Source organism: Solea senegalensis, linkage group LG17 (assembly GCF_019176455.1).
Source record: "Solea senegalensis isolate Sse05_10M linkage group LG17, IFAPA_SoseM_1, whole genome shotgun sequence".
NCBI lineage: Eukaryota > Metazoa > Chordata > Actinopteri > Pleuronectiformes > Soleidae > Solea > Solea senegalensis.
The window spans coordinates 19,283,763-19,299,428 of record NC_058037.1 but is presented as its reverse complement, the minus strand read 5'-3'; the positions used below and the strand labels follow the sequence as shown (position 1 = coordinate 19,299,428).

The 15,666-nt window shown below is 39.3% G+C and overlaps 1 protein-coding gene across 1 annotated transcript in view; it reads left to right on the top strand.

Moving 5' to 3' along the window:
• igf2r (insulin-like growth factor 2 receptor) overlaps positions 1-15,666 on the top strand; it is a 48,029-nt gene that overhangs the window by 19,914 nt on the left and 12,449 nt on the right. The window contains exons 17-36 of the mRNA XM_044048828.1: positions 733-848; positions 929-1,088; positions 2,780-2,956; positions 3,525-3,620; positions 3,786-3,887; positions 4,714-4,876; positions 5,567-5,743; positions 5,872-6,018; positions 6,761-6,939; positions 8,513-8,600; positions 8,676-8,885; positions 9,010-9,140; positions 10,459-10,562; positions 10,681-10,814; positions 11,303-11,499; positions 12,392-12,518; positions 12,629-12,760; positions 13,944-14,103; positions 14,665-14,773; positions 15,351-15,432. Of these exons, the coding sequence (XP_043904763.1) occupies positions 733-848; positions 929-1,088; positions 2,780-2,956; positions 3,525-3,620; positions 3,786-3,887; positions 4,714-4,876; positions 5,567-5,743; positions 5,872-6,018; positions 6,761-6,939; positions 8,513-8,600; positions 8,676-8,885; positions 9,010-9,140; positions 10,459-10,562; positions 10,681-10,814; positions 11,303-11,499; positions 12,392-12,518; positions 12,629-12,760; positions 13,944-14,103; positions 14,665-14,773; positions 15,351-15,432 (2,791 nt within the window). The remainder of the gene's footprint in view (positions 1-732; positions 849-928; positions 1,089-2,779; positions 2,957-3,524; positions 3,621-3,785; positions 3,888-4,713; positions 4,877-5,566; positions 5,744-5,871; positions 6,019-6,760; positions 6,940-8,512; positions 8,601-8,675; positions 8,886-9,009; positions 9,141-10,458; positions 10,563-10,680; positions 10,815-11,302; positions 11,500-12,391; positions 12,519-12,628; positions 12,761-13,943; positions 14,104-14,664; positions 14,774-15,350; positions 15,433-15,666) is intronic.

Here is a 15,666-nt window from a genome sequence, read left to right as displayed (position 1 = left end):
CACCAAAAAGAGTCCATTTAAGTCTGTTACTCTCAGCGTTGTTTGAATTTTTTGTTTTCTTGACACAAATATTAACAGACAAGAAACAAACAAGAAAAAAAGTAAAAACTATGGTGCAAAAGTGCAAAAATATGTAAATAAAAACCAATTTTTAGTTAAAGCAGTTAAAGGGGGGTGAAGGCAAACACTAAAAACTGAGTTAACTTCAACATAAATCCAGATTATATCCTTTTCTAATCAGAATTTGTGATGATTTGACAGTAATTCCCATAATTCATGCATGCAGGGTATAACGGGGGGGAGAGGAATGAGGTGGATAAATCTGTGTCCGTTTTATTGTCTTTTGTCTTCTACAATTGTCTCTTAATTCTATCTCGTGTTTGTCTGATGATTTTATGCTTTGTTAAATTCTATTCTGTTTTTTATTCCAAATCAATCATCGACAAGTTGGTGCTTGGTTGAAATCACTCATGTTTTGCAGTCTGCACTCCAGCGCACTTATATACAGTATTTTCAATAAAAATAACCTATTTAATACATAATGCAGCTCATTAAAAAAACTCAACTGTCAAATTACGCCTTTTTTGATCTTAGCAGCAATTTTTTCTGGCCAGATAATTGAAGGATAATTTGTCTACGTTTTAGTTCTAACCGTTTTTATCTCCCGGGTCTTTGTAAATCTTTGGTTAACATGTAAATTTAAAGCCGCGCCTTTTCTCTTTGTGAGCGCAGGTTGAAGACAAGTACACGTATAACTTCCGCTGGTACACGTCCTACGCTTGTCCCGAGAGGCCTCACGAGTGTCTGGTGACCGATCCGCTGACGCTGGAGCAGTACGACTTGTCCAGGTAACGCGTCGCCTTCTCTTTAGGCCGCGGTAACAAATGAACCGTATTTTAAAAACTCTCTTTAATTCTTGTGTTCCTAGTCTGTCTCGCTCCGTCACCAACAGCAACTGGCAGTCCATGGATCTGTCGGACACCACCAACCTGAGGAAGTACTACATCAACGTGTGCCGGCCGATCAGCGCCGTGCCGGGCTGCGACCGCCACGCGTCCGTCTGCCAGATGAAGTACATCCCAGAGCAGGCGAGTTCACACAAACACAACCACAACTAAAATTGAAAAAGCATTTTCGTTAAAAACTAGGAACGATGACAAACTTTAACTGAATTGTGTGTTTTATAAAACCAAGGAAAATTGTGGTGAAAATGTGCTTGTAAATTCATTTCATGCATAAATAATCATTATTCACATTGTTTCTGCTTCTTAAATGTGAATTATTTCTTAATTTCTTTGCTCCAGATAACAAAGAAATCCTTAAAAGTGAAAGACATGGTCAGGGAACACTCCCACTCAGTGTGGAGGTTTGAATGAATGAATGAGTGAAATAAAGTAATGAATCAGCAAAAGTCAGGAAAATATAGCCTGGTTTTAATGACATGACTATATCAGCTGTTACTTGGGACACAAACTCATAATAATGTTGGAAAATGTTTCTTAACCCTGGAAATAATCATGTTCTCAAATGTCTTTGTTTTGAAAAAATCAAAGAAAACAGGAAATATTCACATTTTACAAGCTGGAAAATCAAAGAAAATCTGAAATATTAACATTTAAGAAGCTGAAAAAAAGAAACCCAGGAAATATTCACATTTAAGAGGCTTAGAAATCAAAGATAACTGGAAATATTCACATTTAAGAGGCTTAAAAATCAAAGATAACTGGAAATATTCACATTTAAGAGGCTTAAAAATCAAAGAAAACAGGAAATATTCACATTTTACAAGCTGGAAAATCTGAAATATTAACATTCAAGAAGCTGAAAAAAGAAACCCAGGAAATATTCACATTTAAGAGGCTTAAAAATCAAAGATAACTGGAAATATTCACATTTTACAAGTTGGAAAATCTGAAATATTAACATTTAAGAAACTGAAAAAGGAACCCAGGAAATATTCACATTTAAGAGGCTTAAAAATCAAAGAAAACAGGAAATATTCACATTTTACAAGCTGGAAAATCTGAAATATTAATATCTGCTAGCTGAAAAAAGAAACCAGGAAATATTCACATTTAAGAGGCTTAAAAATCAAAAGATAACTGGAAATATTCACATTTTACAAGCTGGAAAATCTGAAATATTAACATTTAAGAAGCTGAAAAAAAGGAACCCAGGAAATATTCACATTTAAGAGGCTTAAAAATCAAAGATAACTGGAAATATTCACATTTAAGAGGCTTAAAAATCAAAGATAACTGGAAATATTCACATTTAAGAGGCTTAAAAATCAAAGATAACTGAAATATTACATTTAAGAGGGCTTAAAATCATGAGAGGCTTAAAAAATCAAAGATAACTGGAAATATTCACATTTAAGGGCAAGAAAATTAAAAAAAAATCAAAGAAAACAGGAAATATTCACATTTTACAAGCTGGAAAATCAAAGAAAATCTGAAATATTAACATTCAAGAAGCTGAAAAAAAGAAACCCAGGAAATATTCACATTTAAGAGGCTTAAAAATCAAAGATAACTGGAAATATTCACATTTAAGAGGCTTAAAAATCAAAGATAACTGGAAATATTCACATTTTACAAGCTGGAAAATCAAAGAAAATCTGAAATACTAACATTTAAGAAGCTGAAAAAAAGAAACCCAGGAAATATTCACATTTAAGAGGCTTAAAAATCAACGATAACTGGAAATATTTACATTTAAGGGGCTGAAAAATCATTAAAACTGACATTTGTCATTGTCCTGTTCTCCGCTCCCTCAGGGGATTCTGGAGGAAGTGGTCGCCGTGAGTAACATGGGAGTTTCCAAGCGCGGTCCCGTCGTGGAGGGACAAGACAAACTGCTGCTGGAGTTCACCGACGGCTCCGTCTGCGAGTCTGAGGGTCTGAAGCTCACGTACACGACACGCATCCACCTGGTCTGCTCCAGAGGAACTGTGGTACGTCAACGCCTCTGTGTCTGCACTGTAAAAAGATCCTTAAAGCAGTCAACAGTCACTGGTGTCACTACTTCATGTGTCCTCACGGTGGCGCTGCTCACATGAATGAGGGAACTTTGGTGAAAGTTTGGTAGTAGTTGGTAGTATTGTTTTTAGGTTTTTATTAGTTGCTTTACAGGTAGTTCAGTAGTTCTGGTAGTAGTCGTCTGAGTAGTAGTTGTGATAGTAGTTTTAGTAGTCATTTTGTTTAGTAGTAGTTTCTGGGAGTCAATGGAGCAGTGGGTGGGGCGAGGACGCTGGGCTCCTGTGTGATGATTGGAGGAAGTGTCTGAAAGGCGGAGCCAGTTTTTGATTGACAACGTTGCAGAAACAAACACGACAGCTTGTCCGCCTCAGTCCTGTGTGAAGTCTGTAGACAAACAGCTGCTCGTTGTGTGTTATTTACCCGGTGATAGAAACCATTTACACTGCAAATAAAAACACTATTATAACATTTCACTTTTACATTATAGTCGTGTTTCCTTGTTCTCTAGTTAGTGTGTAACTCTGTGTGTGTGTGTGTGTTCAGTCTGCAGGCCCGCGCTTCCTCATGTACCAGAACTGTACTGCCAACTTCATGTGGGAGACCCGAGCGGCCTGTGCCATCAAAACCACCAAGAACAACGTGAGTTCACAGACGTGACGACAACAAGTCAATTATCATCATCCCTGGTTCAACAAAGACCAGATTAGACAGATTAGTATATAGGTTTATTTATTTTTTTTACTTAATATCTAATGACTAGTTCATATATGTCTTTTTTTTGTTGTTGTTGTCTTTACGTCTCAGAGCTGTGCCGTCGTCGATCCCAACACTGGTTTTGAATTTAACCTCCTGCCTTTGGCGACAGAGTCTGGATACAAGCAGAGCGCTAATGGAAAAGACTTCCTGGTAATGAATGACGTGTTTTTCCTACAGTAGATGACGCAGCTGTCCTGTATGTTATATAATAATATTTAGTGATACATATACTCCCATCAATAACATAATTGTCTTGTTTCACTTGAAATCCGTATGTCTGAATATGTTTGGCGCTGTTTAGTTACTGTTTTGGTCTGGAATCTAAACTAATCTAACATTATTATCTTGATATAAATCAAATCAATGTCTATTTATATAGCACTTGTAGCACTAGCAAAAAATAAATCATAAAAACATGCAATAACATAGCGAGAATGGGGGAAAATGTCATTGTAAAAGAGTCAGTAAAATTAGAAATTGTAGGATTAAGTAGAGTGGGAAAGTGTCGTTGTTTTAGTGATTATTTAAAGCTGTTCTAAATAAATATGTTTTGAGTTTATTGTTAAAAAAAACCTGGTGTGTAACTGAACACAAACCAAAAAACCTGAATAACAATAATAAAAAAATCTAATTATATTCAATTGTTGTAGTGGAGCCAGGTTAATTGACCACAAACTCTATATTTATAATATTTTGGGAATCGTCTCAAAAGATCAATAAATTTAAACTTTAAAAAATAAAAACAACTTAAAACATAAAACCTAACTAAATTCATTTATTTAGGGGCTGTATTTTTTACATGAATAGCGTGAAGTAGGGTTGAAATTGTAATCTTTTTGTCCTATTTTTATGATCTTTTCCTCATGCACATAGAATAAAATCTTAATTGTTGGAGTTAAATGCAAGAATATTAAAAATAAAGATGATAAACAAAGAGCACAAACACTAACACCTGCTTCATCATCCATTCATCCAGGTGAACATCTGCTCAGACATGGCGGGGTGTGGTCAGGGCGTGGCTGGCTGTGAGCTGTATGACGGACACGTCTCCAGTCCAGTGGGCGTGGAGAGGACGCTGCAGTATTCCACCGACGGTCTCCTCCAACTGACGTACAAGGGGCCGCTGGACGACCCCACAGGTGACCTCACACACACATTTAAAAGGTCCCGGTGTGTGAGAATGAGTGACATCTAGTGGCGAGACGTAGTCGGGGACCCACGGTGGCCTTCGTGCACCAGAAAGGGTGTCGCTCTTCTACGTTTGTGTCGTAAATCCGAGTTATAGTTGGTTATTTATGTCTGTTTTTTTCATTTGTTGATTCATTCTGCAACAAAATGTGTTTAAAATCACGTAATTTACACCAAAACAAACCGTTTTATTTGGACATGAACTGTGAGTTATTCACAGAATAATTATAATTTCACCGGCGCCCTCTCCTGACCCCAAACCAAATCAAGTGATTTTTACACTCATGTAAACATATTAATAGGTAGTTTATTCAACTTATGTCAATAAATCCTCAATTTTAAATGATAAATTTGGGGCATTTGGCATCTCACAAGTTTTTGTTTTTATAAAACATTGTCTTCAAAAGGCTTCTTGTAAAAGTAAGTCAATGGTAAATATGAGTGAAACAAGTCACAAAAATTAGAAAAATGCACATTAAACTCCCGTACATTCATTTTTTTGAATACAGATGAGTCAGATTTGAGCAAATTTGCACCCACAGGCCTCTGTCACCACATTTGTTATGATTCTCTTTAAAACCCTTTAAATGTACATATTTATTGACTCTTCTTCATCTCCTCCTCCTCCTCCTCCTCCTCAGCGACTCGCGACACCTTCACCATAAACTTTGTGTGCGATCCCAACTCTCACGCGGGTTCGCTGAAAGTGCTGCGCGAGGAGCTGAGCTCTCTGCCCAACCACGTGGTCCACGACGTCCTCTTCGAGTTCTCCACCGCTCTGGCCTGCGTCCCCTCCCCCGTCGACTGCCTGATCACCGGTATGAACACACACGTTTTATTGTAGTTTTATTTTTAAGTAAAAAATCCGTTTTCTTAAATGATTATTTATGTCATATTTTTGTTGACTCAGTAAATGAGATTTTTGTAATTTTTGTAATTCCTCCAGATCCTCACGGGAACGAATACGACCTGAGTCACCTGGCCCGGGACGAAGGAGACAGTCCCTGGATCGCCATAGATACCGACTCAGTCAAGTCGCGCAGCTTTTACATCAACGTGTGCAAACCTCTGCCTCCAGTCACAGGATGTCCAGGTGAGTGAAAGTGTTTCTTTCACTGTAATGTCAAAATGTCACACAACACACTCGTGTTAAGTTTTTTTTTATATATTGTTATTAGAAGTGAATTTGTGAAGATTAGATTAGATGTGTTGTCATTTTGTATTTTGCAGCCAAATATTGAACTTTTTCTTCTCTGCCAGTAAAGTTTTGGTCTATTTTCGTCCTAAAGTTTATTATTTATGCTAAATTGTTTTACTGTTTTGCATTAAAGTGAAACTGACAGTTTCCTACAAAGTTTATTTGTCTATCGTTTGATTTATCAAAAAAAAAATCTATTTTAGTAATTAGTAATATTTGATTTTTATGCTGCTCTTAATTTTATTTTGAAAATTTGACTTGTTTACTGACAATCCATGCTTCCTGTTTCCTGACATTCATTATGAAAATCATAAACTAAATTAAAACATAAAAGCTACAACTTTATTTAAACGCAATGCAATACCAACTCTATTAAAGGTCTATTGTGTGCAATTTAAATGAAATTGAAGACACAAAAAGGTCTACAAATCACCTGATTGTGCAGAATTGTCTACATATATCTATTTATATCTTGGGAGGCGGCCATTTTGGACCACCGTGATTTTACAGTAGCCCATAATGGACAAACCTAAACATCGTTTGAGTTTGACACACTGCACCTTTAGTGACTCACCAGTGGGACCAGAGTAAATCAGTGTAATATTAGGATTAAAGTGAAACTGTCTTTTCTCTTCAGTCGGTCTCCTGGGATCCTGCGGTGTCATCGACGGCAGGAGTTACAACCTGGGTTACGTGCAGTCGGCGCCGAAGGTCGCGGAGGGCGGCGCCATCAGCATCACGTACCAGAACGGGGACCAGTGCAGTCCCTCGGCGCGCTACTCCACGCGCATCATCCTGCAGTGTGACGACTATCCAGTGAGTAGTGACCAAATATATTTTCGATATTTTATTTGCTTCTTAAAAAAAGTGTTGTAAATATGGACACAAATCTATGGAATTAGATTTGTGTCCATATTTACAACACTTTTTTTAAGAAGCAAATAAAATATTGATTTAAATCATTCAAAAATATTGTATTTTATTGTTTGAAAGTGCACTTTCTTTGCACTCGCTGGTTTGTTATTGGTTTATTGTTTGTGGGCGGGTCTTAGGAAGCTGCCTGCTGATTGGCTACTGAATTTTTGGTCGTCACTGGCTTGGAGTCACTGTCCGTCTGGAACTCGTTCCCTGTCAACATCCGACAAAAATAATTGTTAATGTCTAACTTTGGATATTTACAATTATTTTGTTGGATGTTGACGGAGAAAACCTGGGGAACGAGTTCCAGACGGACAGCGACTCCCGACTTCTGGTCTTTGACCCGATTAGTAAGTACATTTACATGATATTAGAGCACAAAAACTGAACTATTGGTTTAGTTCTGACTAAAAACAGACTTTTAAAATACAAGTTAACCCTTTAACACCGAGTGCATCACAGATGACACGTTTTGCACAATTTGCGTTACCGTAATTCTGAAAGCTGAGAAGTTGTACATCAACGCCCTCGTGTGGTCATGATAGTACCGTAAATTTCGGCCTATAAGCCGCTACTTTTTTCCTACGCTTTGAACCCTGCGGCCTATACAACTGTGCCGCTAATTTATAGATTTTTACCAGCTAACGGCCACCGGGGGGCACTCTCTAGCAGTAAACCCCAAAGTGAGACAGACGCTGGGAAAGATTATGTGTTGAAGACTTCAGTGACTTTAGTGCGCAAGAAAAAGATGAAGATAGCGACCAATGACTTTTCTGGTGGTTTTACAGTGTTTTCTTTTCTAACCAGGCGTCTTACTGTCGTGTTGGTGCAGTGTTTTATTTTCTAAACATGCAGGCATGTTCACCCCGTGTTTAAATTACGTTGTTTTAATTAAAACAACAACGAAAATAAACTTCAGCGTCTTTCTGTGTAAATTGAATCCTGGCGCCGCTACTGGTTACAACATGAAAACCTGTGGCTTATAGTCAGGTGCGCTCAATAGGCCGAAATTTACGGTAACTTCAAGGTGAATCAGCAATGATTGTACATACAGTAGTTTCCTTTTTTTTTTTTGGCTTATTTTTGGACATTGAGACAAAATAATTCCAACAAATGTTACTTTATATATGTTTTATTCTGCAAAGTCCTTTTGTTTTTCTTAATTTTTAATTGTTTATACCCTAAATAACTGCCAGATAGTGAAAGTTACTCTGGAAAAATGGACAAAAACACTTTTTTTCTGACCTTTTTATGGTTAAAATAAGCTAAAAAGAGCAGCTGACATATTGAGGCTCGGGTGTTAAAGGGTTAAAAAGTGTCGGCACATTCATTCCTTGAATTTGAGGGAATTGGACCTGGAAAGTCTTTGAAAAGTCCTTGAATTTCATGTCAACAAGCTGTGGGAGCCTTGTTTACGTCTTATCTGAAGCGTGACGTGTTGGCTCACTCATGACGCGTCTGCATTTTCCAGGGCTCCCCCATGTTCGATCGCAAAGACGGCTGCGAGTACGTCTTCATCTGGAGGACGTCTGATGCCTGTCCCATCAGGAAGTCTCAGGGTAAACACACACAGACACTGATATTTGAAAATGTACGTGAAGTTTCTGTCGCTGACTGTGAGCTCGTGTTTTCAGGTTCAGAGTGTCGCGTCCGTGACCCGAAGACCGGCTACGAGTTCAACCTGAGCTCCCTGAAGGGACAGGATTACCCGGTGAGGAGCGGCAAGTACATCTACCACCTGTCCGTCTGCGAGGGGCTGCGGAGAGGCGTGTGCACACACGCCGTCACGGGCATCGAAACCGTCTCGTCCTGCCAGGTGGACGGACAGCAACACAAGATTGCAGGTACGAGGGATGGGACGACGTCCAACACACTTAGAATAAGTGAACTGTGATGACGTGGGGGACGTAGCAGCCGCTTCAGTCTTAATGTCGTGTCATAATATCGTGTAAACTCCCGCTCCTGCAGGAATGGCGAACCAGATCCTGAGCTACGTGGGAGACCAGCTCATCCTGAACTACACCAGCGGAGAGGTGTGTCACAAGCTTTACCAGAGGTCGACAGAGATTTACTTCTCCTGCCACCCAGACAGGAAACCTGTGAGTCTGAGAGACACGCACGCACACACACACACACACACACACACACACACACACACACACACACAAAGGTTTATGTAGCTGTACTTCCTAGGACACTTTCATTGACAACCGAAACTGTCCATCCATCATCTACTACCGCTTTATCCTCCTCGTGCTAATAGAAAAGAACGCCTTTGTTGTCCTTGTGTGCGTCATTTGGGGTCTCTCATTAAAGCGGAACTGTCAAGTCAAGTCAGTTTTATTTGTATAAAAACCGGAGGAAAAAACAAATGGAAGAAACAGGAAGTCTGTGTCATGTGAGAGGAAATGCAGATTATACAGAAATGTAAAATGCAGTAAAAAAAAAAAGAAATAGTAGGGAATTGTAACGGAAGCAAATAGCAGAGAGAGACGGGTGGTTACAGTAACCGTAACATGTTCAATTCCGATATTTATATCAATATTAGTGTTAATGATGAGAATGTGAAGACGAGGCTGTGGGTGTTTCACAGTCACAGGGTCATCCCACACTTTCACACACACAAAAACAATAGATTCAATTAAATATATATATATATAAATATATAAATGTATGTGTGTATATATATATGTACTGTATATATATATATATATATATATGTGTATATGTATGTATATATGTGTATATATGTATATATATGTATATGTATATATATATATATATATATATATGTATATATATATGTATATATATGTATATATGTACATATATGTATATACATATATGTATATACAGATTTTCCACTGCGCAGTTGCACAGTTTTTCATTAGTGATTGTACCCGGTACTTGGTACTTTTAAGTGGGCTGAGCTGATTGATCATGTGATCGTAGATCATTTAAAAAGACTTAAGAATCCCTGAAAACATTAAAGTTAATCTCCAACAAAGAAGCAAAGAAAATGTCTAAAATGTCTCAATATTAATATTATCAGAGGAGTCTGGTGTATTTAGCGACAGCGCTGCTGAAATCCGGTGAGTCACGACCATTTCAGTGGTATTTCAGTTCAGTGTCCCCGCTCATGCAGGAAGTACTGAACGATTCTAATGATTCAGTTACACCGAAAACAACTGCTTTACAAGTCACTAGTTTGTGTGTTTGTGTCGCTGGTAAAACCTCGTCACGGCAGTTTCACGCAGCCGTGCTACGACGACTCCGCCCACGTTGAAGAGGAACTATACCAAACCGAGTAGAATTAAGCTGTGCTGCAACTGTATAGTTGCCCTGAAATACTGTACATGACCGTATCTTGAGTCATGTTTAAAATCTGTGTGTGTCTTTGTTGCTTTGCTTGTTCAGGGAGTGCCAGAGTTCATCAAAGAGACTCCAGACTGCACCTACCTGTTCAGCTGGCCCACCGCTCTGGCCTGTGTCCCGGTCAAAACCACCAGCTGCTCCTACAAGTAACCACAATCCAGCCTTCTCCTCCTCTGATCTCCATTTTCTTCCTCTGATCCCGCCATGTCTCGTCTCTTCTTTACATAACTGGTTAAAAACTAATGTTACGTGTTTTGTCCTCAGTGACGGTCAGGGCCTCTCGTACGACCTCTCGCCTCTGGCTCTGGACTCCCGCAACTGGGAGGCGGAGATGCCGACCGCGAGCACGGACAAACGCTTCTACATCAACGTCTGCCGGTCGCTGGTGCAGCAGGAAGGTCGGTGTTGAGTTTATTCAGTAAAACCTGATTTGTCAAAAGTGTGTTTTTGCTGCCTTTGAGTGCTTGAATCCATCCTAAGGCCTTGATTTTTGTCCCACCCTAAAAACATTACAGAGCACAGAGAAACACAGAAACCCCCCTGATTTTATCCATTTAACAGAATAAACACAGACTTTTCTGTCTGGAAACTGAAGTTTGTTGACCGCTCACTTTCCTGCACCAAATTCCATAGAGAAAATCATCAATTTTTATCTCGTAGGGAGACGGGAGCTGCTGGTCTACTGCTGCCTCGTGTGGTGAATTTGTGCCACTACAGTAAATTAGAATTATGGATTTCAAACACCAAAAATCAGCACATTTGAACATAGAGACGGAGGCAGCGGCGGATCAACAACTCCTGTGTGCTGTGATGTTAAATTGTTGGTTTTCTCTATGGAGTCGTGTTATTCCTGAAATTGCGTTTTCTTCTGTTCCCCTTGCGTCAGGTTCGTGGAAGTGTCCGTCCAACGCGGCGTCCTGTGGGAAGGTGGGAGACGAGTACCTGAGCCTGGGACAGGTGGAGTCCGGTCCCACGTGGGACGGAAGCGTCCTGAAGCTGCAGTACACCAGCGGACAGACGTGTCCCGACGGACGCCGAACCCGCAGCAGCATCATCCGCTTCAAGTGTGACAGAGACAAAGTGGTGAGGGATTTGTTTTTCTTCCTGTCAACAGCAGCTGTTTGTCACATGTTAGCACACTTGGGTGAAGAAAGGAAACACTTGTCTTTCTGTCTCTTTGTTTCTCTCTCTGTCTCTCTTTCTCTAACTCTCACATCTCTCTCTGTCTCCCTTTCTCTAACTATGTCTCTCTCTCTCTAACTATGTCTCTCTCTCTAACTATGTCTCTCCCTGTCTGTCTCTGTCTCTAACTCTCTGTCTGTCTCTCTCTCTCTCTCTCTCTAACTAACTCTGTCTCTCTCGCTCTCTCTAATTCTGTCTCTCCCTGTCTCTCTCTAACTCTGTCTCTCTCTCTCTAATTCTGTCTCTCTGTCTGTCTGTCTCTCTCTAACTCTGTCTCTCTCTCTAATTCTGTCTCTCCCTGTCTCTCTCCTCTCTCTCTAACTCTGTCTCTCTCTCTAACTCTGTCTCTCTCTCTCTAATTCTGTCTCTCCCTGTCTGTCTGTCTGTCTCTCTCGCTCTTTCTCTAACTCTGTCATCTCTCTCTGTAACTATGTCTCTCCCTGTCTGTCTCTGTCTTTCTCTCTCTTTCTCTCTAACTCTGTCTCTCTCTCTCTAATTCTGTCTCTCCCTGTCTGTCTGTCTCTGTCTCTAACTCTCTGTCTCTCTCTCTCTCTAATTCTGTCTCCCTGTCTCTGTCTCTAACTCTGTCTTTCTCTCTCTCTCTCTAATTCTGTCTCTGTCTCTAACTCTGTCTCTCTCTTTCTCTCTAACTCTGTCTCTCTCTCTCTTCTCTCTCTCTCTCTCTCTCTCTCTCTCTCTCTCAATTCTGTCTCTCCCTGTCTGTCTGTCTCTGTCTCTAACTCTGTCTCTCTCTCTCTATTCTGTCTCTCCCTGTCTGTCTCTCTGTCTCCAGGACTCCCGGCCCACTCTGATCTCCGCTCTGGAGGACTGCGTCTACACCTTCCTGTGGTTAACAGCTGCTGCTTGTCCTCTGAACAGCACGCAACACGACGACTGCAGGGTCACCAACCCAGCGACAGGTCGGACCATCAAAAAAACAAAACAAACAACAACAACAGCAACACGTGAGCCTCAGGATACAGACCTTTAACATGTCTCTCTGTCTCTCTCTCTCTCTCCCCTCTCAAAGGTCACCTGTTTGACCTGAACTCACTGACAAAAGAAGGCGGTTACACCGTCTACGACCACCAGGAACACAGGAAGATGTTCCGCATGAACATCTGTGGGAACATGGTCAACACTGGATGCAGCCCAGATACAGGTGTGTGCTGCTGGCCATTTTACAAACAAGGGGGTATTTTTGTTTTATTTTTGTGTGAACACAGCTGAAGTTGAAATAAAACCAGGCTGGGCTCTGGCTTAGGCTCCACCCCCTAGTGCCAGGGCCAGGCTCGGGCCAAGATTCTCTTATCTTTTTGTCTTAAGACAAAAAGCCCACAAATCATTAAAGATTCTCTACTACTTCCTGGAAAATAGTCTTCTTTTTTCCTGGAATTTAAGACGCCTCCTGTCCGGGGAGAAAAAAACAAAACCAAACTATGAATCCGTCATGAAACACTGAGCATGTGCGTCACTGCTGTCACGCCGACACACAGAGCAGAGATAAAGAGTAAAATAATGACAGACCTGAAATCTTCAATGATTCACTGCTCTTTTACCGAACTCACGCCTCAGCCAAGGCTGTACAGACGTTATTATATTTACGCAAAATATTCAGGTGAATGTTTGATCTGCACCCACAGCCACTGTTTGGTTACATATGCCAGATTCATATATATATATATATATATAATTAAAGCTGTGGGTGAGAAAATGGCAAAAATGCTCAGCATTCACTGATATTTTGTTCATGTTTAAAACTCACAAATGGAGTCCTGAATTCTCTGCTGCATTTTAATCCAATCATTTACTCAACAACCTTCAACGTAATGTGACTAAAATCTGACAAAAAGACATAAAGTCAATGTAGATATTCAGAATTATTTTCACGCTTTGGTTTAATGTCACACGGATTTGTTTTTTCTATACTTTGTGTTTCTAATGCCGTTTGTCCGTTACGCTTTTATTTTGTAAAGCACTTTGGTCACCTGTTGTTGTAAAAGCCTGTCGACATAAAGTCCATCACATGTCGTGGGTTTTAAAAAATCCCTGGATTTAAATGGACGTACCGTGAAATTAAATCTGAAAGCTTCTGACGTTTGTCAATTAGTCCGACTAAGACGAGCTTGATCTTAGTCGGACTAACGTGACATTACATAACAGAATTATTGTCTTAGTCCGACTAAAACCGGACTTTTAACAAGAACGTAAACAACAAAAATGTGAATTTTCTCCAACGTTATTCATTAGAAAGTGAATTTTTGATTTATTCACTTGTGTAGTTTCTCCAAAGTCTGATTGTTGCACCTTTTTTAATATTGAGTTTTTTGGGTTTTTTTGTCCAGCCGTGTGTATTAAGGAGACGAACACAGCCGTGAGCGGAGGTCAGGTGAGCAGGAAACTCTCGTACAAGGATCACGTGGTGGAGCTGACGTATGAAGGAGGAGGTCCCTGTGCGGCAAATCCAAACCTGAAACACAGCACAGTCATTCACTTCATCTGCAGGTACTTCCTCCTCCTCCTCTGCTCTGTTTCTGCTTTTATTATATTATTACTTAACCAATTTAGTCACTGAATGTTCAAGGTTTTCAGAAGCGTTTGAATTTTCTGGATAAAGTGATTGAAAATGCTTCCTTCACAATAAAATATACGTGTGACTGAATATTTCACTGATTAGATGGAGGAAATCTTTCAATGTGATATAATCACGTTTGAGTTTTTATTCCTTATAAAGATGTCATTAACTACAGCTGAAAATGGACCTATGCTCAAAAGGTGCTTGATTTTCATCTAGGAAAAGACGTATAAACTTAAAATATACAGTTAATTATTCATAAAAAGGACGTTTTATAACTTTAATTTTTACTTTCCAGTTATTTTAGATAAAAATGTAACACTATAACCTTCATAAAGATATTTATTCTTTTTCTTTTCAACTTTAATAATACTTAAACTTGCATTTGCATTTGCATTTGACTAAATAAATCATGTCTCTTAATTCATTTAGTCGTCGTAAGACTTTATTATTCAGTGACTAATAACTCATTTTACCTTGTTTTCCTGTAGACCACCTAACATGGGCTCAGCTCCTCAGCAACCGGTCCTCATTGACTCTGACGCACAAACCTGCACACACTTCTTCTCTTTCCACACACCACTGCTCTGTGAACAGCCTGTAAGTACATCTGCACGTTTGTCGCTCAATAGACACTAAATATTTATTTTATGTTCTATTTTAAATATAAAGATTTGTAATTTTATTGAATTAATATTTATTGAAACAACATTTTTTGGAATATTTTGGAAGTTAAAATATGTATTTTTTAATTTGAAATATTCACATATAAGGAAAGAAACCAAATCCCACAGAAACAGATGTGTGGATATGTTAATAGTCTGAACATAGAATGATTCATTTATTTATTTATTATGTAACATTTTTAATAATAAAGTAAGTAAAGAGAATGCGTCTTATTTTTCTAGGGGAGTAGCACAGTTTGGAATTGAGTCATTTTTTTTGATAAATCCAATACATACATACACAGATTCCATGAGATAAAGTGTATACTAATGTATTCATATGCAGCAGAGGCAGGGTTTGTGTCCTTGCTTTTTTATTATTTAAATTTAAACAAAATCTTGACTCAGTTCTCCTAAAATCCTTGTTACTTTTCTTTTCTTGTTGTGTCTTTCTTTTCTGTCTCATTTTATAGCTTCTATAAAACTGGATCATTCTGCTTGTTTGGTTTCAGGTGAAGTGTTCAATCCAGAACGGCTCTTCTCTCCTCGACCTGACTCCTCTGATTCACATCAACGGTTACTACACAGCAACAGGTCAGTGAGCAAAGCCTTTTATTCATCAAAGGTTCTTATTTATTCACCAAGTTCTGTTTTAGCACATGTGCTCCTTGAATTGGAGGGAATTGGTCCTGGAAAGTCCTTGAAAAGTTGATGTCATAGAAGGTGTGGGTGGGAACCCAGGATTTACCTCCCTGGTTGAGACATTTTTGACAAGCGTGCTGTGGCTTTTTAAATGTGAACATTAGTCTCTGTTTCTCTTGCTCTCTC